The 26,964-nt window shown below is 48.3% G+C and overlaps 1 protein-coding gene across 1 annotated transcript in view; it reads left to right on the top strand.

Annotated features, from left to right (window-relative positions):
- Homer2 (homer scaffold protein 2) overlaps positions 1-26,964 on the top strand; it is a 96,036-nt gene that overhangs the window by 57,862 nt on the left and 11,210 nt on the right. The window contains exons 3-6 of the mRNA XM_021633084.2: positions 6,318-6,449; positions 16,645-16,737; positions 20,664-20,770; positions 25,132-25,288. Coding sequence (XP_021488759.1) covers positions 6,318-6,449; positions 16,645-16,737; positions 20,664-20,770; positions 25,132-25,288 — 489 coding nt within the window. The remainder of the gene's footprint in view (positions 1-6,317; positions 6,450-16,644; positions 16,738-20,663; positions 20,771-25,131; positions 25,289-26,964) is intronic.

Raw genomic sequence — 26,964 nt, 5'->3', positions numbered from 1 at the left:
GTGTGTGTGTGTGTGGTTTTCCCTGAACTAGAGATTGGCAAGCTTCTCAACAATCCAGAGAGTAATTTGTTTTATGATCTCTTGCAGCTTTTCTGTTTTTCCTTTCTGGCAAGAAAATGGTCATAGACCTATAGACTATGCGTAAATAGTCAGCTGTAGTGCCGTAAAGCTTGATTTAAGAACACAGGTGGTCTGTTGGATTTGGCCGGAGGGTTATAGTGTGCTGAGCCCTGCCTTAAATAGTAGGTTATTTATTTCATCTGGTTTTGACTTTTATACAAATCGACATCCCATATGGGTTCTTTGATGATATTTCTTTTTTTCTAAAAAGTATTATTACTGTGTTTCTGTGGCTCATCAATGCCAATGCCTGCAGCCTCCGTTAATGCTCCTGCCAGAGGGCATTTCACTGTGAGCGTGCTACAGTTTCTTATACATTCCTCTGGCAGTGGATGCCGCTTTCACAACACTGCCACTGCAAGCAATGGTACCTATGCAGAAGCTTCTCATAGACTCCTGCTCAGAGCGGAATTGTTAAATGTTGAGAAGCCACAGTTGTTTGTTTGTTTATTTTAAGACAGGGTTTCTCTGTGTAGCCTTGGCTGTCTTAGAACTTGCTTTGTAGACCTCCTGAGAATGTGGGATTGAAGCATGTGTGACCACTGCCTGGCCCACATTGTTATTTTTTTTAAATAGTTTTGCTGACCTGTGGCAGCTCCCATTGCTCCATACTCCTGCCCAAACCCTTGATGGTGTCTGCCTTATCTTGAATGTGACGATCATAGAATAGTGGTAACTGTTATAGAAGGCCTCTTCCACATCTCTAGGAAAGCTTGAGCTGGTAAGGTCTGCCCATCAGCCTGCCCGACCTCATTCTCTGTAATCTCACAGGAGCAGATCACCCACTTGCCCAGAACTAAGATCCCCTCCATCCTTTAAGTTCCCATCTCTTTATCCTGAACCTCAGGCTATCCCTGGGAATTGAACTCAGGATCTCTGGAAGGGCAGCCAGTGCTCTTAACCTCTGAGCCATCTCTGTAGCCCACAAGGCACTTTTTAAAAAACCAGACACATTGTTTTTTTCAAAAGGTCTTTTTATGTGTGTTCACTTTTTTCCTTCCTTCACCCCTGAGAAGAGTGAGAGCCAAAGCTAAGTTAGAGTCTCCAGGAGAAACACAAGCCTTCATGGTTAGCTGGAAGGGACAGACAGAGCCTAAGATGGGCAGACATGGAAGGCGCAGGCCTTGCTAGCTGCTGCGCAGCTTGTCTGAAGGCCTCAGTGTCATATAGCACAGAGGCCATTTCCCATGTTAGTGGCAGGAGAAGGAAGAAGACCAATGGCAAGGCTGGGGATATCTTGACAGCATGCTCACTGGGGTTGCCATTCTTGCTGCTCTTGTAAAGGTCAGTGCTCTGGGTTTTCTGGGAGGACAGGGGCAGCTGTCTTGCTTACTTAGATCTGGCTTTCTGCACTGGCTATGACGTTGCTTAGACTAACTACCTCAGGTAGCTAAGGCAAGGAGAAGGATTCTGCAGCCCTGATCCATGGCCTCCTTTGCCACCATTTCTTTTCTCTCCATTCCTTCCCTTCCCTCCTTCTGGATCTAGGAAGTTTCAAAACCTAGGGTGAGCCCATTAGGAACCAGCCCAAGGCACGTGGAACCTGCAGGGAGCCAGTGTGAGGAATTACAAGGGCAGCATGGCAAACGGTGGCTTTCACTTTTCTCCCTCCTGGCTGGCGTCCAGCTTGTAGATAAGGGCGCTGGCACTCTGATGCTGACGGCAGAGAGTGGTAACTACAGGGTAGGCCTTTCCACGAGGAATGAGGAGGACGCTGCAGTTCCCTCTGCAAAACCCTCGTGAGTTCTGCCAGGTCGGCATCTTGTGTCCCAAGGACAAACAAACCTTTTGTTGCCTATGGTGAGGAGTGCACAGCTCCATTGGGTGGGTGAGAAGAATGTTCTGGGGCTGGCAACAAAGGCAGGGGACCCAGGAGACTCGGGCAAGCTTGCCTGAGTGGCCGGACCCTTTTGGGGGGAAGCAGAAGGGAAGGGGGCAGGATGAGTCTGTGGATTGTGCACTGTGGTCCGACAGCTCCTTGCTCCCTCTGCCTCCCACCACATGCTACAAATGGAGGAGGAACCCCTGCTTTGGATACAGGGGGTGTTACAAGACTTGGAGAGTAGCTAAGCTTAAACCCGTTCCAACAAGCTAGACTGGCCTGCCTGAGTTTTGCTCAATTGACAAGAGAGAGCAGCAACCTTATGAGAGACTGCACGTTTCCCATAAACATTGTAGAACAGTGTCCAAACGCATAGTGAAATGTGTCTGAATTTGTGCCGATTCAGCACTTTGCTTCTAAGTGTTGTGTATAGCTTCTGGTGAGCATTCTTGATACCAAGAAGGTAAAACACGATGTTGAGGGCAACCTTAAGCCTTGAACCTAGGACCCTGCACTGTTGAGCTACACCCCTATTCCCACAGATATGATTTAGGGGCATCAAAGCAATAGTAGCTGGGCTCAGTGGGACACGCCTATAATCCCAGCACTCTGGGAGACAGAGGCAGACGGATCTCTGTGAGGCTAGCTTTATCTACAAAGTGAGTCAAGAAGAGCCAAGGCCACTCCTGTTTCAAAAAGCAAACAGACAAACAAAAAAGGATGACAGCTAGAGAGAGCAAAATTCCGGAGAGATGGGACCAACCAGAGCCAAGGTGGGTGGCCTCCGTCCTGCGAACATTTGCTGATGCTGGATGCAGGCTGAAGGTTGGGGCTTGTCTCTGGCAGTCCTTAGCGGTGGCCAAAGAATTGAAACTCAACACGGAGGAGTTTCAACGTGGCTGACTCTCTCCTCCCCAGTCGAAGACATTTTCTTACTTTACGGTGTACAGAAGCCACGCCCCCACCGCGAATCTATAACACACAAAACTATGAAAGCCCCAGAGAGAATAAGGAATGGACACCGGGCGCCCATACACCCTGTCACCTGGGTACTTCCCGATGAGGGGCAGCTCAAGGCTGTACACAGAGCTGCCACCTGCCAAAAGGCTGCTACAAATAGAGAAACCAGTGGAGAGCCTGATGATCGCATTGCTCAGATGGCACAAGGGCGCCGGAGTAACCAAAAACTCATGGCCTCATCCCACATGCAGTAGGTAGGGGCCGGGGCGTCAGCGGGGTAAGGTCACACTCAGCTACATGCGACCTGAAGCCAGTGTAGGAGGCCGCCTACACCGAAGATAAGTGGCTTTGATAGGTTACGAAAGTAAGCCGAAATCCTCTCATGGTCTGATTCTCCGCAGCCCTTGAGTGCAGGGGACATAAAGATCTGCCCCTCTCTGCTGAGCTCCTTAAAGCTCCCCTCCCACCCCAAGTCCAGGGTGAACCAAGGTAGACGGAGTCTCTCGGGAGCTGAAATCCAGCCTGACCCGGTGCAGCTCTGAGAAGGGATTTCTTACCTACCTATTTTGCCTAACAGAAGAAGGGGAGCGTCCTCTGCCAGATGGTCACGTTCTATGGCGTCTTTGCATATTTCAGCATGAGATTAAAACAAAACAAGCAAACAAGCAAACAAAAAACACCTGCAGGAAGGCAGAACCATACGCCTGGAGTCAGGAGGGGGAAATCTAGATAATGAATGATTCAGAGATGGTCCAGATGTTAGCATTTGCATCAAGGATTTTACAATAAGTAAAATTAATATACTGAGGAAATAGAGGGTAAATGAGCAAAACAGGCAAAGGAAAGAACATCCTCAGGGATTTAGTATATTGATTGATGATTGATTGAGACAAGGTCTCACTAAGTAGACCCTAACTGAACCGGAACTCACTCTGTAAACCAGGCTGGCCTCAAACTCGCAGAGATCCGCCTGCCTGCCTCTGCCTCCCAATTGCTGGAATTAAAGGTGTGCTCTTCCATGCCTGGTCCTAGAATATATTTTTAAAGTATCAAATATGCTAGATTTTAAAAATAACTCGATGGCTGTGAGTCTCAGCATCTGCTTTAATAAACCTGCTGGGTAGAGTCTTTCAGAGGTCCTCTGTGGTAGGCTCCTGTCTTGTTCCTTATTTTCACCTTCTTCCAACATCTATCCCATTTGCCTTTCTGAATGAGGACTGATCATCTTACCCAGGGTCCTTCTTCTTGCTTAGCTTCTTTAGGTGTACAGATTTTAGTATGATTAGCTTATATTAGGTCTAATGTCACTTATAAGTGAGTATATACCATGTGTGTCTTTCTGCTTCTGGGATACCTCACTCAGGATGATCTTTTCTAGCCTCCACCATTTGTCTGCAAATTTTATGATTCCCTGTTTTTAATTGCTGAGTAGTATTCCATTGTGTAAATGTACCACAATTTCTGTATCCATTCCTCCATTGAATCTTATGAAAGAAAGGGGAGACTGAAAGACCTGGAAGGGACAGGAGCTCCACAAGGAGAACAACAGAAGCAAAAAATCTGGGCCCAGTGGTCTTTTCTAAGACTGATACTCTAACCAAGGGCCATACATGGAGATAACCTAGCAGTGAACTAGAAAGCAGACCAATTTGAACACCCAGAGCAGGGACTGGAGAAACGGTTTGGTGGTTAAGAACACTTGATTTCAATTCCAGCACCCATGTTGGGTGGCTCCACCTCAGGGCATCCAACACCTTTGACCTCCGCAAGCACCTATACTCACATAATTAAAAACGAAAAAAATTAATCTTTTTAGAATGCCCAGATTAAGCCAAGAGAGAAACAGGAATGAGAAGGTTGGTGGTAACTGATGACCATAAAGCACGGAAGACACGCTCAAAAGGTCTAGGATATGTATAACTGAAGTTGTGGAGAGAGAGGCGAGAGGAGATGACACAGAACCCATCTGTGGAAAGAGTGGCTGAGAATTTTGCGAAGTTGATGAGCTCAGAGGTCAAAGACGGCGAAGGGACCGCTCCTCCAAGAAGGATGACTAGGTCTTGATCTTGAAATCAGTTAACCGTTGCTTTGTAAGTAGTGCGTCCATCACACACACACCTGTCCACTTTTGTCGACCTGGGCAGCTCTTGTCCGCTGGACCTGGCATCTGAAAGGATGAGCAGTCTACTGCAGTCTACTGCGGTAGACAGCCTTGCTTCAGGTTCACTGTACTTTTATACACACACTTGACAAAGAAAGCAACAGACCAAGAAAGGTTGTTGGAGTTGAGAAAAACATGTAAGCAAATTAGTAAGCACATACTAAATATCGACAGAGCAGCCCTTTCCCAGAACTTTTCTCAGGGCAGATCAATTTACACACAGCTGTCTGGCACATACTACAAACTGAATCTCAGAAAGCACAAAGGCAAGGCAGAAGGCCATACCCAGATTCAGGGTACACTGCCCGGATTGGGTTCTAGAGCTATGTTCTGACATCCAACAAGAATTAGCATGTCTTATGAATTACCTTCAGTCTTTAAGACATGCTTATTCTTGTTGGATGTCGAATGTTTGTCACAGGAGGCATGAAATCACATCCCAGGACAATTCAGGGATCAAAATGCACCTGAGGTACAAGGCCCTCTACCTCTTTTCCTGGAGCTTCTCTCACAGTTCCCCAAGGGATTGTCCACCATACATCATTCTCTTGATGGTATTCCAACACACACCATTTGGACCACTTGCTGGCTTATGACCTTGAACAAGCCACTTGACCTTTCTGGCCAAGTGACCTTTTTTTAAAGATAAGATTAGATAAAATGCCTTATGAAAAATGTTTAGAAATTGTTTGATTTTAGAGAAATATGAGAGTGTCCCTCTCATCACTGCAGTGTGACTAACCCCGGGGAAGCCTCTTAGGAGCAAGCCAGGAGATGTGTGCTACCCTCTGGTCAGCCTTTACCTACCGACCCTCCAGGGACCCCTGGGCTGCTTAGTCTATCTCTCAGTTAACCCTCTACCTACTGTACAGAGCAGAATATATCTTCTTCTTCTTCTTCCGCTTGGGAAGCAAAGGCCCTTCTGCTGGTGGAAGAATTTACTGGTTTTGGCTGGATGTTAGAGTACTGGGGGTATCAAAGGGGGAGATGAAGGGGTAGTTAGGTGCTCTAGGTAGGTGCACAAGGCTGTCCTTTAAGGCTGCTTTGGTGCTTGGTATCTTTGGGGCAAGAAAACAAGAGTTTTGGAAACCATCCCATTTTAGACTCGTCTGTTGCTGTCGGAAACTGCCCTCTCTCATGCTCATGTGTCCGCCCTGGTAAGAACAACGCAGGAACAATTGCAGCAGGACAGAGGAAGCGCCGCTGGTCTCGTTCGTCCGAGTTAACGCTCTCCCTCTGGGTTATCCCCTGCAGGTGATCATCAACAGCACCATCACCCCGAACATGACCTTCACCAAAACCTCCCAGAAGTTTGGGCAGTGGGCTGACAGCAGAGCCAACACAGTGTTCGGTTTGGGGTTCTCCTCTGAGCAGCAGCTCACGAAGGTATGTGCTCCACCTCGCAGCAAACTGGGACGGTCGGTTGCGGCCTTCCTATATTAACTGCCTGCTGTGGCCTTGTTGTGGTGTGACAGCACTGTGCTGAGGCACTGTGGCACTGTGGGTGAAGGGAAGCCCTTTCTAAAAAAGGAGACTCCTTAAAACCCGAGCGGTCAGTCGAGGAAAGGAAGTCATCTCCAATAAATGCTGCTCCCTTTGAAGCCTGAGAAGCCCAGCTGCCCTGGTGGCTCTCTGAGCATCCATTGTTGGGCCGCTACAGAGTCCAGAAGCAGAGCAAGAAACAGAAGTGTTGAGGTCAGTGTAGTTGGTGTGAAATGTCCCCCCTAGGCCCATGTGTTTGGTCCTGGTGATGCTGTTTGGGAAGGCCGGGCCTCACTGGACAACATGGTTCACTAGGAACCAGCCTTGAGGTTTTCTAACTTGGCATCACTTCCTGTCCACTCTCGTTGTGGCCAGCTTTCACCTCCCAGCACGGTGCCTTCCCAACAGTGATGAGCCGTACTCCTTCTAAAGCTACACACCCTTCCTCCCTTAAGTTGTTCTTGGTGGGTGTTTGCAGGGAAAAGCATACCTAAGCTACCAGGCCATTGCATAGCATGCTGGGGCTCTCCTCCGCCCCCTCCCTACGCTGCACCTGTGGACTGTGACTCTGGAAGGTGGGATACTGCAGGAGGGATAAGCACAGCCTGATGTGCTGCCTGGCAAAGCATTCGGGGAACCTGAGGATCCTCTGACCGTCAGACTCTAGTGCCTGCATCTTCTGAGGGGCTGAGGTCTCCACAGACTTCCTAGGTCTGCAACAGCGCTACGTCAATACGGCACTAGACTCTCAATCTGCGGGTCGCGCAACCCCTTTGGGGATCCTTTCACGGGGGTAGTCTGAGACCGTCTGCATGTCAGATATTTCCACTGCAATTCATAACCGTAGCAATGAAAATAATTTTACAGCTGGGGGGGGGGGGTCATGAGGCAATGTACTCGGGGGTCGCAGCATTAGGAAGGCTGAAGACTACTGCAGCGGATGAAGGTGTGAGTGGGGCTGGCAGACATGGCCATCTCAGAGGTACAACCTCCGCTGAGGTAAGACTCTCTCCGGAGAAAAGGCCGACGACGTGACCAGCTTCTCCAGGGAGCTAGCTGTTGACTCTGCTCTGCGAACGCTCATTGCTGTCCCATCAGTAGCTGGATACTCTGTGGGGTCAGAGGTCAAGGTGACTGTGGCGAGCAGGACTGTGTCTTGCGTAGAAAAGGTGGCACCTCTTCCTCCGGTGCCTCGGCCAGTTTATCCATAGATCTTTTGACCTTAAGGAGCTTGTGCCTAGGCACGCACAGAGCCCTTCCTGCTGCATGGCTCAACAAGATTTGCCTTCTGAAGAGTGGGGATTTCCGAGGGGCATTCACATGGAATATTTTTGGGTCTGGTTACACTTGAGCCCGGTAAACATTGCTAGCTCCCAGATCTCTTTGTTGCTAATTGAGCAGCTCTGTTTTCTTCCCTTCTCGTATATTTCCGGCCTTGATCGTTTTCCAGGGTCCAGTGTAGATCTGAGTCCAGGCCACTTTTCTTGTACACTTAGCTCAGGAGGGTGTTCAAGGCATGCCCCCAGGGGTCCCACTGGAAGCAGTAGTCACAGCCCCAGCGCTGGCACCATGCTGTGTGCTGTAGAGACCTGTCACAAGTCCTCCCTGTATGACTGCTAGAAGCCAGCTTTTGTAGGGCATGCTGGGATTTCTGAATTTTATCTTGCGACTCTAGGAAGATTTTAACCCAAGAGTAAAGTGATCAGATGTGCATCTCAGATAGTTTTTTTGTTTGTTTGTTTTGTTTTGTTTTAAATTTTTTTTCCCCCAGAAGCAAGTCAGATTCAGTTCAGGGTAAAGCTGATGAAGATTTGAAGAAGAGACGGAGAATTTTTAAGAATTTAAAAAATTTCGCAGAACTTTGTCACATGGGTGATGGAGGCCAAGCCCCTGGGAAGATGCTGGGTGGGTGAGGTGGGGAAAGAGGACAGGTACACTGCCGTGCTGGCAGAGAGGACCGGCACGCAGGGTGGGGGTGGCTGAAAGTGAGCAGCCAGGCCCTCTGTCTGAAGTGAAACACGGGTTTGTGTGGTTCCCAGCCCCAGGAGCTGCCAGGTAGGGAGAGGAGATGCTGGAAAGCCCCCAATCTTACCCAGCACTCACCCCATACTTTCTTCAGACAGCTGGGTAAGCATGGGCTTGTGTCTGGGCCCATCTCAGCACACGAGTTCCCCTGGAGCCCAGGGCAGCTTGAGAGAGGAACCACTCAGAGCTTCCTGGTACAATTTCTTTCATTCTGTAGAGAAGCGAAGGTAGTGAGGACAGATAAAGAAGCCCGGGTCTATGGAAAAGAATCAAAGGAAAACTCTAAGCAAAAACTAGAACAAAGTGTGAAAGGTCAGTCCTTCCTGCCTTGTAGAACTGAAAAGACCTTGACTCGTGCTACTTCCAGCTTCTCCCAGACAAAGAAAATGCCCCGTTATTAAGGAGGAGTGTCGTGTCTGCCCGAGTCCCGGACCACACAGGCGTCTCTGCTCTGCCATCATCACAGAGAGTTCTGAAACAAGCTCTCAAATGTGTCCTTTACCCAAAATATTTCGGATCACCTTTTCTTCTCTCTTTGAAGGGAGCGATTAACCACACACCGATAAATTGCTATGAATTGAGGCTAACAGCTTTGGCAAGAGGCAATTAGCTCGCAGAGAGGGGGCCTGGGTGCGAAGGCCCCTAAGGCTCATGTGCTGAGGGCAGCTATACATTCCTGATTTCTCAGTGCAGCCTCCCACAGACCCACAGGAGGATCAGTGTGGCCTGGAGAAGCACCAGTGTGGACATTTTCACTGGAGAACACTTCATACGTTCAACCCCCAGAAAGACAGTTGATATCTTGCTCTTAGCAGCTTCAGTAGAAGGGCCACCCCACAGCCACAGCCCAGGAAGTACGCTGCAGAAACATTCTGCTCTTTAGATGGGCTTTCCAAAAGTAATAAAAATTATATATATATCCTTAGAACCGAATGGGGATCTATGTGTCCACCCTCTGGAGAAGACACGGTACCTCTGCCTGCTGAGGAATGGTGGACGGGAGCAGGCAAGCTCTGCTAAGATGAGCCTCTGGAAAGAGACTAGAGGAGGAAGAACCGGGTAGAAGACTGGGACAGTTATTAACGTTTAGCCTTTCTGGCGTCTGGCTTCACCTTCCCACTGTTTTGAGTTTGCTACCTTCCCCTTCACTGCAGACAGAGGAAACACATTCTTTCACTGGGGGGGGGGGCCTTCACTTCTCCACGGTGGCTGCATCTCAAACCCCCTGCGCATACGTGGCATTTGCTTTCAGCAGCAACAATTTCATCTGGGGTGTGGTACTTACCTTAATTGTAAGCTTGACACAGTGTACTATCACCCGAGAAGGGCCTCAGTGAGGAATTGTCTGCATTGGCTTGGCCTGTGGGCCTGTAGTGGATCGTCTTCATTAAGTTATTGTTGTGGGAGGACCCATCCACTGTGGGCAGCGCCATCCTCTAAGCAAGAGATCCATGTTGTGTGAGAGTGAGGGAGCTGAACTGAGCACAAACAAGCAAGCGAGCATACGTTCATTTCTCTCTGCTCTTGACTGTGGATAGAAGCAGCCATTTCAAGCTCCCGATACTATGACCTCCCCACCACCCCATGATAGAATGTAACATGAAATTGTGAGCGAAAATAAACTTCTTCTCCCATAAGCTGGGTTCGGTTTGTTTTGATTTGGTTTTGGTCAGAACATTTTAACCTCAGCCACAAAATGAAACTAGGACAGGGGGCCCAGTGAGATGGCCCAGCTGATAAAGCCTAATGACCTGAATTCAACCCTGGTGCCCACGTGGGCAAAGGAGAGAACTAACTTCCGAAAGTTGTCCTCTGACAACACACAACAAATAAACAATTAGAAATAATTTAACCTCTAACCCCCGCCTCCCCTTCCATTCCCTTTATTCAGTGTAGTCATAAAAGTATCCCCCAGTGTCCTGTCTCCCAGTCATATAATTTAAGGGCCGGTTTTCTCCCTGGGGGCTCTAAGTCATTCTTTTCATATGTTCTAGGTAGAGCGCTTTGGCTGCAAGTAACAGAAAGTATAACCACAGCGTTTGAACTGATTATTGTTATTGTGCAAAGTCCTGAGGCCGGCTGTTGCTGGCACTGTGTGATCCGAATAAAAATGGCCCCCGGAGGCTCGTGTATTTGAATGCTTAATCATCAGAGGAGGATTAGGAAGATTAGGAGGTGTGGCCTTTTGGAGGACGAGTGTCGGTGGGGGTGGGCTTTGAGGTTTCAAGAGCCTGCACCAGGCTCAGCACCTCTCTCTCCGCCTGTGGGTCAGGATGTGGCGCTCAGCTACTGCAAGTGCCAAGACGACAGGGAACTAACCCTCCAAAACTGTAAGCAAGTCCCCAGTTAGGTCTTGAGACTGTGTGTGTGTGTGTGTGTGTGTGTGTGTGTGTGTGTGTGTGTGTTTGAGACAGGTCTCACTGGATAGTCCAGGCTGGCCTCAGATTTGTCATCCTCCTGCCTCTGCCTTCTGATCAAAGGTGTCTTATCACTGTGCGTAGCTATGGCCGATGTATTGAGAAGAGATCGTGGGGGATGGGATGGAAGAATGGAAGTGTGACCAGTTAGGAATCTATAGTACAAACCCAGGTGAGATATGGCAGTGGCCTGGACCAGGACCACACCGGGAGCGTAAAACACTGATCTGATTCAGGATATATTGTGTAAGAGGGCTCGGGCAAATGCTTTCCTTCATAAGATTTGCCTTGGTCTGCTGCTTCCTCAGAGCCACAGAATGGGGCCTGAGACACCCTGGCTCCAGTCTGTTGGCTCTGAGAGCTTGGTGCCTGCTGCTTTGTTTTCCTTTTGTTGGTCTTCCTCCTCACTGCTGCCTGCGTTCTTGGGAGAGGGCAGGAGGAAGCAGAGGGTAGTACCAGCACTTTTCTGAAAACAGCTGGGATAGACGTCTTTGGCCCCCCTGGCAGCCCTGGGTGCCCAGGCCGCCACTCTAAACCTAGCTAACTAAATAAGAAAGTAGGCTGCCGCGATTGACCTAACCAGCTCTCCTTCCTCCTCCCTGTTCCAGATCACTGTGAGGTTCGGTCAAGCTAATCGGAAAGAAAATATTTGGTTTTTGTAAATAGGCAGTAGGGTTCGGGTCTTCAAGAGCAAGCCCACCCCAGAATAGCACACACAAGGTCAAGCAGTCTTCTTTTCATAAATGACAGTTATTTTTTAAATTTAATTCAGTTTACATCACAATCATAGGCCCCGCCCTCCTCTTCTCCCAGTCCCACTCACTCTCCCTCCCTCCAGCACCCCCCCCAGACATCCCAGCTCATGTAAGGACTGAGTTCGTCCTCCTCCCCTGTGTCCTGGTAGGGAAGTCCCATCAGGGGGACGTGATCAAAAAGCAGGCAACACAGTCTGTGTCAGAGATATCCCCCACTCCCCTAAGCTAGTGGACCCACGTAAGATGCCCACTGGGCTTATCTTCTTGGGGTCTGTGCATTGTAGTATGTCCAAATGACTGCAACTTTAGAAACTTTAGAAAAGGTCCTCAAAATTAAAAAAAACAAAAACAAACAAACAAACAAAAACCAGCATGTCCTTGGCAATATGTTTCAGAAAACTCTGTCTTAAATACCCTTTGATCAATGAGTTTCACTATAGGAAACTGTAAGGAAATATTGGTGGCAAGATACAGCTACTACTGGGATTTTCCTGTGGGATCAGAGAAAGAAACCAAAAGGCAAACTTAAAATTCCAACATGAAGAAACTGGTTAACTGGACGTGGTGATGTAGGTCTCTAATCCCAGCACTGGGGAGACAGAGGCAGGCAGATCTCTGTGAGTTCTAGGCCAGCCAAGGCTACACAGTAACACCCTGTATGAGAGAGAGAGAGAGAGAGAGATTGATTAAATAGCCCCATGTGTTCTTCAGGATAAATTGTGCAGCAACTAAAATAATTTAGTAGAAGATCGTATAAATGCTTAGAAGAGTTAATGCCATATAATTAATTACAAAAGTGGTTGCGAAATGAGATGGCATCATTTCATTTTTAAAGAGAGCTGGTGAATGCGTACAGAAATCTCGAGGACGTGCATATGGTTAGTGCTCATCACCAGGTGGTGAGACCAGAGGTGTTAAAAAAAAAACAAAACATCTTTTTCTGGAGCTAGCGAAACGGCCCAGCAGGTAAAGGTGCTTGTCACACGGCTTGTGTTTGACCCCCAGGACCCATATAAAAGTGCAGAGAGAGAACTGACTCCACCGTCTATCTGACCCCCGCAGACACAATAATGAAAGATTAAAGTACCATTGTTCTAAGCTCACAAGCATGTGTGCTTTTTAGTATAATAAGGGAGAAATGTTAGAAAGCTTGAGACCCAGAGGCAGTGGCTATTGGGTGATAACTTTAGGGGTCTTCCAGCCTGCCTCTGCTCTTCCGGTAGACGCCGGTAGTGAAAGAAGGTTTTTTTCTCCCATCAGCCTCACAGGGCCTTGGAGCAATTCCAGTTTTTCATTATTGTAGATAATGCCAGGATTATGATCATTATGTTGAAGGCCCCCTCCCTTTTTTTCCTATTCTCAGTTATTTTCTCTGTGGTTTCCCAGAAGTGATATCACTGCGTCAGTAGGTATGAATATTTTTGTCGATCACAATATGTACTTCCAAATTACTTCTCAATGGGGCTGTACCAAAACATGTACCAAAACAGAAAGATCCTGCCAACGCAGGGGTTTATGATTGTATTTAGTGTGTGCTAATTTTACAGACGAAGAATGGCATTTCATTATTTTGCTTCAAATTGTCAGCTAAGCTGAACAGTTCTCTTTATAGATTGTTTATTTGCTGTATTTTTACTCATGAATTTCTCCATTTTTCTATTGGCATTTTTATATTTTCCTTTTCATCTTGTACGAACTCTGTCAGAAAGTAATGGTCCTTTTTCACGTTCCCATCCTGGCTGAGGACATTTTTTTTTTTTTTCTGGCTGTTGTTTCCCTTCTGAGTTAGTGGGGATTTTTTTTTTCTTTCTATATTCAAGAGCTTTGAATTGTTATATAGTCAAACCTGTCACTTCTGTGATTTTCTTTCATGTCTTCCAAGTTTAGAAAATTACTCTCTTACCCTTCAAGCAGCAGTTTGATAAATGCTTGATTCTGTTGGCACCCAGGTTTTTTTTTTTTAAGGTTGTTCTTTTCATAATTGCCTTTTAATTCATCGAGAGTTCAGCATACTTGACCCCCCACTTACCACAGCTGAATCAATCTTTCCCGATAATTAACTGTTACCTGCTTCTGCCATAAACTCATTTTTGTTGCATTGATAGGGCCCAGTTCTCATGGCTCGTTCTGCTCTATCCCGGATCAACTCAGAACACAAAGGTTTGCTCTGCTGTTTAGGTTGCTTTTGTTGTTGTTTTGGGGATTTGTTTTTGGTTTTGGAGATAGGGTCTCACACTACAGTCCAAGCTTAGAACTCATTGTGTAGGCAGGGCTGGGTGGCTTTGATCTCTCAGTAATCTTGCCTCTGCGCTGAGATTATGGCCTGAGCCGCCATGCTCAACTTACAGTACAATTTAAATGAGCATTTCTTCAAACTGTATCTGATAGGGCTTCTCCTGCTTATAAATATGTATTTTTAAAGATTTATTTATTTTGGCTTTTCGATACAGGGTTTCTCTGTGTAGCCTTGGCTGTCCTGAACTCACTTTGTAGACCAGGCTGCCCTGGAATTCACAGAGATCTGCCTGCCTTTGCCTTCCTGGTTTGTTTTGGTTTGTTTTGGTTCGGTTTTGGTTTTTTGGTTTTTTTGATCCCTGAGTGCTGGGATTAAAGGCATGAGCCACCATGCCAGGGTAGATTTACTTATTTTTATTTTATGTGTATGATGTTTTACCTGCTTGGATGCAGGAGCAGCATCTGCATGCAGTACCTAAAGAGGCCAGAAGAGGGCATCAGAGCCCCCAGAACTAGAGGTTGTAAACTGCCATGTGGGTGCTGGGACCCAAACCTCCACCCTCTGTAAGATCGACAGTTGCTCTCAACAGATAAGCCATCTCTCCAGCCCCATTCCCCTCTTTTGTTATTCTAAAGCATTCCCCCGCCTCCCCGAAATTTCCTTTGTTTCTGTCTGAATGTAAGCAAAACCCTCTACAAACTTAAAGAGTTCTTTTGTGGAGAGGGACCAAAGCTTTGCTTTGATATGACTGTTTCCCTTCTCAGTGGGCAGGAGCTCAGAACACAGCTGTGCCTGTTCTCTGCCGGGGGCAGTTTCCCAGAGGGAGAGGCTGCCTCTCCCCATCAGGGTCCCCCCAAAGAGGGAACGGTATTAAGCCATCCATTCCCAATGAGACACGTGTTTAAGCAGCAGGTAGTGATTTCACAGGTGTTAAGTTTGAAGCCCCGAGTTTGAAACTTCATTAGTGGGCCTGGGGGGTGGGGGATGGCACTGGCTGCACGCTCTCAATGGGCTCTGGGCTCACCAGCATCCACTGTCTGCCAGCGCTCCCGAAGCAGGCTCAGAGCAGAGAGCCTGTGCTCCGCATCAGCGGGCACGCAGCAAAACCCCCAGAAGCATCGAGTCAGGCAGCCTGCTGGCTTCTGTTTCTCAGTGTTGCCGGTTTACCCTTCCTTGGTTTATAATACCAGCATTATCTTTACGTCTCCCTCTGGTCTGTCTAACAGCATACTGCTAAGTGAACTCCGTCCCTGTGACTTTAGGATCTTCCCTAAGGTTCTCTACCTGTTTACCTTATCTGTCTGTGTGGATCTGTGCACAGAGGCCGCAGAAGAGGGTGTGGGGTCCACCGGAGTTTCCTGACCTGTGGCTGTGAGCCGCCTGACCCGGGTGCTAGGAAACAAACTCATGTCCTCTACAAGAGCACCTCTTAACTCTTGAGCCCTCTCTCCAGCCCTGACTTTAGGATTTTTAAATTACGGAAATAGTAAGTTGGTTTAAAAAAAAAATTTTGAGAACGTAGAATAATAAGCTGTGCATATCAGCTAGATTTCCATTTTAATCGTGTTGGTTGCTTTCCTTATTGTGGTGACAGATGCGATCTAGAGAAGGGTTTCTTCTGGCTCATGCTTGGAGGGTAGGGAAGGCTGGAAGTGGCTAGCTGGTCCCATTGCATATGTAGACAGGAAGCAGAGAGGTGAAGGCTGATACCCAGCACCTCCCCCTCCTTCTGTATCCCCAGATCCCAGTTCCTAGAACGGGGTCTACATTCTAGACGTGTCTTCCATCCTCCGGTAAGCCTCTGTGGAAACACCTTCACAGACTCACAAAGACGTGTGTCTCCTAGGTAGTTGCAAATCAAATCAAGCTGGCAGAGAAAATTAATCACCTTGTTAATGTGTTTGGTTTTTTTTGGGGGGGGGAGGGGGTCAGGTTTCGTCTTTCTTGGTGAAGCATTTAAAAGCAAATTAGATGTTCCAATTAAAGATCTAATCACAGGCAGTTTGTTGCGTTTGCTGTTTCGTACCTAAAATCTCCCCCTAACATTTTAGGTTTCCTTTTTGTTATTGCTGCTGCTGCTGCTGCTGCTGCTGCTGCTGCTGCTGCTGCTGCTGCTGAGAGAAGGAATCTTGTTTTTTTATGTATCAGGCTGCCCTAGACTTCTTGAAGTGGCCTGAGCTGGCTTTGAACTTTCAATCCTCTCCCCTGAAGTCTCCCAAGTTGTGGGGTGACAGGGGTGCACCACCACACCCAGCCTTGTTTTCCTCTTTCCTGGCACTGACTTATAAGTTCCTGAATCCCTTCCATGGAATCTGCGGCCTTCCCACGGATCCTTCTGTGGAGGCACTGTCATTCTTGCGTTGCCTTTCTATTAGTTACTGTCAGCCAGAGGGTTTTTAAACCTGGGCCTCCTCTCAGTTACTGCCTCCAGCTAGCATCAGTTACTTTGAAGCTGGTTTCAGTTTTGCCGTGGTCAGTGGTGTTTATTGAAAAAAAAAAAAAAGGGAATTTCTTATCTTAGTTTCCTTTTAGTGACAGATAAAATTTTTCCGTTGTTTGTACAGAATTTATAAGCTTAAAATGGATACAAAATAATAAAGGTGGGTTCTGGATGTGGCCATGAATTAAGATTAAAGGAAGTCCTAATAACTGTTCTTCATGTTCAGTTTGCAGAGAAATTCCAGGAGGTAAAAGAAGCTGCCAGGCTAGCCAGAGACAAGTCCCAGGAGAAAACTGAGACCTCAAGCAATCATTCCCAGGTAAGTCATTTGTCCCTGAAATAAAAATGAGTGTGATCAGTAATTGAGATTCCTTATTCCCTGTCACTCTTGGCAGGAAATAGGTAATTTTAGCTGCAGGACATGCCTTAGCTGAAGGCATTCTTCAACCTTTAGCGGGTTCTCGGTGAGATGAAAGTGACATGTTTTCATGAGCCTTTGGAATTTCTCAGGGGTAGTACTGTATTTTTGACAGAAAACTGTGTTGATACAGTCAGACTTACCTGTTCCCAGCCCACAAAGCACTTCTGCAGTCACTGTGTTTGAAGGTCAAGGTGTGCAGCTTCGTGGTAGACTCTCTCTTGCCTGATTAAGACCAGAGTTTGTCCCCAGCGTTGCAAAGGGGATGGATGGGGCGTGGCTAAGGCACAGTGTCTACACTAAGGCCCATCATGCTAGGTCAAGGACAGTAGTTGGCTTTCTTGAAACCTAGTAACCTTGAGGACAGACAGTGTTGAAACGTCAGTGGTAAGGCAGCATGTTTGCTGACTGTTCGGAAGGCCTCAGCAGGATGCTTTTCCGTGGATGCCGGCCCCTCCTGCTCACTAAGGAAAACGCTTGATACCAGAAAGCTCTGAGCCTCTCTCCCCCTTGTCTTTACAAAAGGCAGATGGGACACAGTTCTGTCTAAGTCTGAAGAGATCCGGCTTTGCCAGGCTTTTTGTAGTCTGTCTCCTTAAAAGCATGATAATAATGGCTGCAAAGGACTCATTTTTAACTTGAGATTAACATGCACACATGCACGCACGCACTCACTCACACACCAGCATGCCTGAAATACATATCATCATATAGGTAGGGAAAGAGAGACTCCAGGAACAGCGTTGGCATTTGGCTGAGAGTGATGACTGAGCCAGACAGCCTGGATGCCTGCCTTGTACACGTGTATGTCAGTTATGGAGATAAGTCTGGAGGAACAGAGAGATCTGGAATTCTTTGTTATTTATCATCCATCTCATTAACTAGGTGGCCAGTTGCCATCTGGCTATTGATGTGGAGCTGACATGAGGAGGATGTACAGGTACTGAGGAGGGCTGTGTCTCACAAGGCTGCTGGGGGGAGAACAGCTTAGCCTGGTTAGCTGTGGTGCAAGTGAGAAAGAGGGCAGCTCCAAGGAAAGAACCAGGAAGACCGGGCACCCGAAATCGTCATGTCCAACACTCTGGACTTGACCATGAACCAAACAGAATAGCCAAAGCCTAGGAAGCAAAGGAAAGATGAGGTCAGGAGTGAGCGTTCTGGGAAGGAGAAACCTCGGCATCACAGACCAGAGGTAGAGCAGCATCACTGAGGATGAGAGAGCCCCCGGGCTCTGCGTTTGCCAGCAGACTGGTGGCTGGGATGGTTGGCACAGGCAGAGCCTAGGTCTGTGGGCTTGCCATAGAAAAGATACTGCAGGAGGAATTACGTATTGAGTATGTGCTAGGCTTCAGGCAAGGGCATCTTCCCCGGCCTTTCCTAAACAGTCCTCGATCCAAGTTTCAGCTTGACTTAGTGTAGTAATTATTAAGTAATCACTGAGTTTTTGAAATGGAAATGTGGGTAGAAACTACAGAGTTTTCTTAATCTGTTTTACATTTAAGTGCACATGTGTGTGTCTATATGTCACGTGTTGGGGGTGCCGGAGGAGGCCAATAGCATCATCAGATCTATTGGAGCTGGAGTTCAGGCTGTTTTAAGTCATCTGATATACATGCTGGCAGTGGAACTCGGGTCCTCCGGAAGAGTAATAGGCACTCTTTTGTTGTTGTTTCTGTTTATTCTTTGTTTTGTTTTCCGGGACAGGGTCTCTCTGTATAGCCCTGGCTGTCCTGGAACTCACTCTGTAGACCAGGCTGGCCTCAAACTCGCAGATCTGCCTGCTGTGTCTCCTCTAGAAGATGGGGAAGTGGGATTTAGTACATCTTCCTAGTGCGTTTCCTTTTTCTCTTTTTAACCTTTTAAGAAACGACTTTGCAGGTCATGATCATTTCCTCCTGGTTTCCAGTACTCCCTTTGAAAACTGCCTTAAAGCCCAAGTAATATTCCAGTGTTATTGTGACTTATCCCCTCCCGCTCCTATGATTTGGGACAGCTGTGGTTTTTCCGTTTTTCTTCACTAACGTAAATACCACGGCTAGGAACGCTCCTGCCGATCTTTGCGCGTTTGATTGCTTCTCGGCGGGGTGAATCCTGGAAGTGGAAACATGGGTTGAGGTGCGGGCACGTGAAGGGATGAGGGGTTCTGTGCTCTCAGCCACAGCGCCCACACCTCGCTAAGAAAGCTGGTGGATTTGACACATGGGAAAGCGTATCTCCATTGGGTTTTTTCCTCTACAGTGATGTGAAATGTTTTCATGCTTATTGACCATATGCATTTCTTCAGTACTCTTCCTTCCCTTTTTAAAAGAGTTAAAGTGCAAATTTTAATATGTTGTTAAATATTTAGTAACAATATTTTTATTTCTTGAGAATTTTATACAATGCATTTTGACGACATTCACCCCCTAATTCCTACCATATCCACCTCCACCTCCCCATCCCAAAAGAAAAAAGAACTAGCACACCACGTCCAGTTTGTGCTGCTCTCGGTTATAAGTCTGTCCACTGGAGCCAGGCACGTCCCTACAGAAAACAGATCCCCCTCCTCCAGAAGGCGGCGGCTCTCAACAGCTCCCCGCTTAGGGGTGGGGCTGGCGGATCCCACCTCCATGCTCAACCGCTGACTGGCTCGATCATACGGAAGGCATGACCAGACGGCCGCAGCTGTTGGCCTTACACGCTTCCCAATATCCGAACATTTTAGACAGACACGGTGCAATGAACCTCGGCGGCCGTTGCTTTATTCTCGGCCCCACATCTGCTCCCTGTCCCATGTTTTAAAGGAAATCTGAGGTGTCTGACTACATCCAAAAATATCTGTGTAACTAAAAAAATGAGGACTCTTGGGCCAGCGAGATGGCTCTGCAGTGACTTAAGTTCAGTCCAAGGAGCCAGAGTGGAAGAAGAGGATAGACTCTTGAAAGTTGTTCTCTGACCTTCACATACGTGCCCGCACATGCACACACACACACACACACACACACACACACACACATCACATATAAATAAAATCTTAATTTTAGTTTTTAAAAAGTGACTTGAGGTCTTTAGGTTTTACTTTTAATACCTGCTGCGTGTATTTCCCCAGGTTTCTGTTTGCATTTTAATTTTGTCTACGGCTTCTGTTTTATAATACAGAAATATGTTAGTCAAATTGATACACGGTTCTCTTCACACTGCCTTTATCTGCCTTTATGTCTATTGGAGGGTAATAGATCTAAGGTTTTATTCAGGACCAGATGAGTGGCTTGGCTTGCTACAGAAGCTGCTTCAGGATATTCATAAGAATGCCAAGCAGCATCGAAGCCATGGAACACCCGTATCTGGTTCCTGTGTTTTTAATAAATATGTTGATCTACCGCTGCACAGCCCCAGGATCTGTCTGTCGACGCTGTTTCTGATACTCTCCATTTATCCTCAAGGATTCGCTGCTCCTTAAGCTCCATTGTTTATAAGTCTCTGTTATTGTCAATTAGAACTTCTGTCCTGGGGTATTGAAGGAGACCAGATACTCAAGTGTGGCAGGGAGAAAAATATAAAAAATAGGAACGTAGAGTTGGAATTGCCGAGCTCTGAGTGCGGCCCCTGGTATATCTTGTCAGCGAATCGCACTTTGAAAGCTCTGTATGGAGTGTCGGAGCCTTGCTCAGATGGTTTGCTGGTTTCTCCACACTGCATTCTGATTCAGTGAGTGGGTTTGTCCAGACCCATGAACACATATTTTCCCGTTATACCTAATTTGCTGCAAGTGTAAGGCCAGGCAGTAACACGTGAAGACAATTCACTTTGGCCAGGAATCTGGGTGTGAAACCCCATCTTCCACTCAGGCATCCAGCGTCAATGGGACGGATGACGAAAAGGCCTCACACGCGAGTCCAGCCGACACACACCTCAGGTCCGAGAATGACAAGCTGAAGATCGCTTTGACACAGAGGTGAGGCCGCTTCAAAACCCACACCCTCTATTCTCCATGCCCTGCTTTTCCTGGAAGCCTTCCCCACTGGGCAGGGATTCAGCAACTGGGAGAGAAGAGTGGCCTGCTCAGAACACCACATGCTATCTCCTGGTCGGAGGAAGACCGTTGGCTTTGTCACCTATCTGTCAGGCCAACCAGTGTCAGTCAGTGTGTGTGAGTGTGTTGGAGGATATAGTTGTGTGTGGATGTGTGTGAGCGAGTCTGTGCTGGACCTCTCTAATTGTGTTCTGTTTTTAAAAAGGAACACATCATTTGCTCATCTATGATAAGAAAGAGTCTTAAACATCCAAGAAAAATAGCAGGGCAATTTTCTCCTTGAGAAGCCTAGCTATGCCCTGTGTTTTGGATCTATGTTTAAAATACCTTTCAATATATTCTAATTCTTCTTTTTTAAAAAAATCTAAGAAACTCTGAAAAATAATATGAAATCACACACAATGTCAGTTATTGCAGGATATTTGATCCCATTGTGAACCCCAAAATTGTGAACCATAAAAACCCATCTTTTGTTTGGTGTGGTTCAACCCTAACACACACCTTTCACCCAAGAACTTCCTGTTTGTTGTAAACAGGTGGTTTGGTGTGGCTCAGCCCTAGCATACACCTTTAATCCTAGAGCTTTTTGTACACAGGATTTAATAAAGTTAACCCTAGGCCAAGAGGCAGAGCAAGTAACCAGCTGACAGAGAATAACAGAAAGAGAAAGCAGTTTCCTGGGACAGTGATAGAGAGGTGGGTTATAGAGAGAAAAGGAGCCAGAGAATGAGAAGGAGCCAGGAGATTAGAAAAAATTGCTTGAGTTAATTTGAGGCCAAACAGAGCAATTCAGGGGCCAAGAAAAAAAACAGATTGAATAAGTCAGCTGGGAGAGGACTTTGAGCCAGAACAGCTGAGTTGAACCAGCCAGCCCTGAGCAGGTGAGCTTTATTAAAGCAGTGTCAGAGGCTGACAATGTTCTAGGCCTACATTAGATTGTATAGAGACCAGAAGCTTCCAGGACTAGGCCTAGGTTAGCAGGAGGCAGCAAGCCTCCTGGACAACAGTTGAATCAGGCGAATAAAAATTACTTTTACAATCAATAATATTTCTATATGTAAAAAGATGGGATGATATTTAAAGAAGAGATTTCCTTTATAAAATTAACCAGAACCATAAAACACATGGGAATAAAGTTGATGAGAAATGTCCAGGACAGCATGAAGCAAATGGTGGTGTTTTGGAACAGGGTAAACCTCCCTCTTGCTCTGCACCTGAGGAGAGCCTTGAACTCCAATCTTCCTGCTTCTACTTCACAAGTGCTAGGATCATAAGCATGCATCACTCAAAAAGTGATTTTTGAGGGTCACAAATGAATAATTTAACACATAAATACATTCTTTCTTGCCTTTTTTTGTGTGTGTGTGGAGAAAAAAAAAGGAAAAATTTACGGATACCTGAGAGATGGCTCAACAGCTAGGGGCACTTTTGCTGCTCTGGCAGAGAACCTGAGTTCCGAGGCTGAAACCCACAGCGCGTGGCTCACAGCTGCCCGTAATTCCAGCCGTAGGGGGCCCAGCGTTTTCTTTGGCCTTTGAGAGTTCCAACACACATGGGGGATCTGCGCGCGCACACACACACACACACACACACACACACACACACACACAAATCTTTTAAAATACTTAGAGTGAACACATAGTTTTACCTATTATTGCATGCAGTGTGAAACCGAATGAATCCCGTATGTGATGACCAAATCAGAATCATTGGTGGCTCACTTCCCACACAGGTGGCCCTCAGCTGAGACGTGCTCAGGAACCAGGTAGTTCGCAAGGTTTAGTTTCTCCTAAGTGGGTCTGAACATTAACACGACGCCCATACTGACGTCAAGAAGACCAGCTATTCTTGTGTTTCTGGGCCTTCGGGGCTGCCCCCCCCCATACTGTCTGAATTACCTGGCTGGGGGCTTTGGCCACCTGCTCTCAGTCTCCTCTTTGAGGTGGGAAGGTACTCTCACCGGACTTCCCCACGTGAGAGCTGGATCACCTTCAGGCCCATCCTGCCTAAATTCCCCCACCAGGCCCCGTTAGTGGAGGGACATGCCCAGGTCACGTGCCTTAAAGCAGTCCTTCCCCCCTCCCAGCACTGCCTGTCTGCACAGCATCTCTGCGGAGCCAGCATCTTCAGCCAGCCACAGCCTCAGCTGAAGCTCCCGCACCCCCTCACCCTCCCAACCCCGAAAGGGGCTGCCATTCAGTGCCCCGGCTCAGCGTCCTGGCTGCCTTATGAAACTAATTCCTGTGATCTGACCTAGAAATTCCAGAAAGCACAAGAGCCTTTTCGATCCCACCTTCTGTGGCTGGGTGCCGAGTCTCTTTCGGACGCTTCAAAGACACAAGTGACCAGTCCCTTCTTGCCGGGCGATCGCGAGGACTATTTTTGGTTGCTTAAGTCACAGTGGGATGCCCCGATGAAAACATTTCAATCCTAAAAATAAATGTTTCCGAATCCAAGTTCAGTGAAAAGTAAGTCAGAGGAACAGCCGTGAAGCCATTTCTCTAAATCAGCTTAGTTCTCGGGCCATCACCCATAAAAATTAGTCGGATAAAACACTCTGCTGGGCTTTTGTTCAGTATGTGGCGTTTAAACCTGACAAGACGCGTTTCCCCAGTCACGTCATAGGCTCACGAGGTAGGGAGACAACATGGTGTTCAGATACGGTTGTACATATTTAAATCTTTTCTTTGTCTTTAGGAAAAGGACACTCTTCAGCTGGGAAGAAGTTTTCTCTGTGTATGTGTGTGCGAGTTTCTGTGTGTACAGAAGTACAGAAACTTGAATGAATGAATGAATGTGTGTGTGTGTGTGTGTGTGTGTGTGTGTCTGTCTGTGTGTGCGCATGTATGTGAAGGCCGAAAGTCTGTTTCTCAGGAATTGTCCACCTTGGGGAGTTAGAGACTGACCTCCTGTGTGCGTCTGGGGTGTGATGCACGCGCCTGTGTGTGGGGCTGTGCATCTACATGTCCATACAGAAACCAGCGGAAGATCTTCGTGTCTTTATCACATTTCACCTCATTGTTTTGACTCAAGGTTTCTTGCTAAACCTGAAGCTCACCATTTGGCTAGGCCGGCTCTCTGTCCGGTTTCTGTGGTCTGTCTGTCTCTGCCCCTCAAATGTTACAGGCACACGTGGCCACACCCAGCCCCTACATGGGTGCTAGGGCTTTGAACTCTGGTCCTCTTGCTTTCACAGGAATCACTCTTACACTGGTTGGATGCCATTTTTCAGCTGATTTTTCCCCTGTCCCTTAGCTCCAGGAATAATGACTCTTGAGACTCCAGATAATTATTTACAAATACCTAAGCCAAATAGCCAGGCTCTTCTTTGACTCTCTCCTAACTTAAAATAACCCATTATGCCAATTTACATTTTGCCACGTGGCCGGTGACCTGAACTCGGGCACCACGCATTCCTCCTCTTTACATCTTGGTAGCGAATCTCCTGAGCACCTGGCTCTGTCCCAGAATCCCTGCTGCTTGCCAGAAGTCCCACCCATTTCCTGCCTCAGCCATAGGCCGTAGGTTTTTGTAATTGACAGGTATTACTCCCTTACAGTACACAAGAGGCTCTTTCCACACTCTTATCCAATGAGCCGTCTTTCAGCCCCATTGTTGTTCTCTTGTTTTGTTGTAGACAGGGTCTCCCTGGCTGTCCTGGAACTCACTCTGTAGACCAGGCTGGCCTCGAATTTACAGAGGCCCCTGCCTTCCAGCATGGGATTACAGACATGCACTGCTGCCCCTGGGTGTTCACATCGGTGCTATAATTCGAACTCAGGTCCTCATGCCCATGTGACAAGCCCTTTGTAGGCCGAGCCATCACTCCACCTATGAGCAGAACTTCCCTTGGCTTTGTCCTGTCCAGCTCTGCTCCGTCAGCTCGGGTCATATTCAGTGCTGCAGCTGTCTGGCCTCTAAAACAAGGACATGCAAGGAGGGGAGGAGGACCTGCTTCCTGTTTGTTTGGAGGGTCTTCCTCACCGAGCAGAGCCCAAAGGTGAGACAGGAGGCGGCATGTGCTCTAAGGAAAGGGGCCATGGCTGCCCCTCTCCTGAGGCAGCTCTGGAAGGACCTGGCCGGGGAAGGTGGCATCCCCCCTCTAGAGCACCGCCAGTCCCTCTTGGCAGCCGGTGCGGACAGACCCAAAGTGAGAGAGCTGACTGGCAGAACAGAGTTTGAGCTTCCCTCGGTGTGGGCCACGGAGTGGAGGGTCCCCGTTCCCCAGCAGGCGGAGGGGTGGCCACCCACCTAACCTCTGCCGTCACCCCCCACCCCCGCAGTGCTGCCAACGTGAAGAAGTGGGAAGTGGAGCTGCAGACGCTGCGCGAGAGCAACGCCCGGCTGACCACGGCTCTGCAGGAGTCGGCGGCCAGCGTGGAGCAGTGGAAGAGGCAGTTCTCCATCTGCCGGGACGAGAACGACAGGCTCCGCAGCAAGGTGGGCAGGACGGAGGGCCGGCCAGCTGGAGCGGGCAGCAGGGGCCACTGCTGCCCTTTCCCTCTGCTCTTTAGCCTCCTCTCACTCTGCCCTCACCCGCAGGCAGGAGAAAGACAGTCTCATCTCCTTGAACATTCCATCTTCGTGCCTTTCTTACTGAGGCGTCAATTCAACCCTGTATATTATTTGAGTTCCCGTTGCTAAGGAAAAGATAAGTGAGCCAGAAACCCCTCTCAAGGGTTCCCTGTGCCTCTCCCGAGTGGGCCTGTGCCGTAGGTGGGCTTCTCATGACATCTCCGTGGCCTTGGATCTCCAGTGGAGGAAAGGGAACCCAAGGATAAACGGAGAGAGTGACCCAGGGAATGCTGAGGAACCTCTTCCGCAGAAACCCTGCCCCCATCCACATCATTATTTCTAAAAACGTAAACTTGGTCGCAAAAAGAGGAACGTAGTGCTTAGGAGAAGGGTGGGCGCTGACTACTGTGAGCGCCGTCTGCTGTCCTCTGGTGGTGGTCTAGGTCTTCAGGCCTTCCCCGGAACCCACAGCCGCTCTCATCTGCTGTCTCGCGGTGGGTGTTGACACGGTACTTTGGGGCGCTTGGAGACACCCCTGTAGAGGTGCTCAGGTTTCTGCTGAGGCCGTCTATGTGAGAGCCCACGAGGCTTCAGGGCGCTCTGTGAGCGCAGGATTTCCGGGGACCCGTCCCTGGACCTTCTTGTGTCACCTGCCCTGACTGGCCTGGGCAGAGCCACTGCGGGGTGGGGGGCCCACGTCACCCCCTTCCTTGGGTGCTGATCGCACACAGAGCTCCCCGTCATTCTTATCTTCCATCCCCAAGATGAACGCGGTAGCAGTCAGGGCACCGGGGCAGTTGCTGACTCTTCCAGTTCCTATCTGAGACCCAGCTGATCCTGGGCGGGACCAATTGCTCCTTTTCAAGCAAAGAGCAGAATTTCCTCCCTCTGTTTTGAGGGTGAAAGCCAAAGACAGTGCTGATGTCGGGGTTGGGGGAGGGGGGCTAGTATGACCAGAGGCCTCGGACCTCCCTGGGCGGAACGCTGTGTGCTCCCGATTTCCAGGCTGGAGGTAGGAACCGGGGTCGTCGGTGTCAGTTGGTGCTGATGGGTTAGGTCCTGAGGGCTGGTGCAGCCAGCTACCCCTGAGAGGAGGCCTCATGTCAGAGCTGAGTGTGCCAGTGCCGTGTGGCTGCCTCCGGATGGCACAATGGCTCCGCTCTGGCCATCCACTCTCCACACACACGTTTTGGTGCCAAGAAATGCCGAGCAACTGATCACAGCGCCAGTGTGTGCAGGCTCTGGTTGGCTAGCCCTTTTGTGAGGCCGGCATCGCCAGTCAGCCTTGGAAAGGCTGCGCACACTGCTCCCCACGGGGACCCTTCCTCAGGCCTCCGTGGGTGGTGGTCATCTCCATGTGCGGTGACTGCATATCTTCGCCTGTGATTTCCATTCGGCGGCTCCTGTCCAGTCACCTTGCTAAACTGTCTATTCAGCCATCTTAAATCCTTGAGATGAAAGTGAATAATTCAGAACATAATTAAAATGTCGCAAAAGCCACTCTTGGGGAAAGCAGATCAACCCTGGGGACATCTGGCCTGTGACAGACCCTTAAAGCCAACCTGAGCCTCCTCGCACGTGGCCGTAAGAGAAATCCGGAA

The sequence above is a fragment of the Meriones unguiculatus genome, chromosome 14 (assembly GCF_030254825.1).
Source record: "Meriones unguiculatus strain TT.TT164.6M chromosome 14, Bangor_MerUng_6.1, whole genome shotgun sequence".
Taxonomy (NCBI): Eukaryota; Metazoa; Chordata; class Mammalia; order Rodentia; family Muridae; genus Meriones; species Meriones unguiculatus.
The sequence above is the reverse complement of the archived record's forward strand: the minus strand, read 5'-3'. Positions and strand labels throughout refer to the sequence as shown.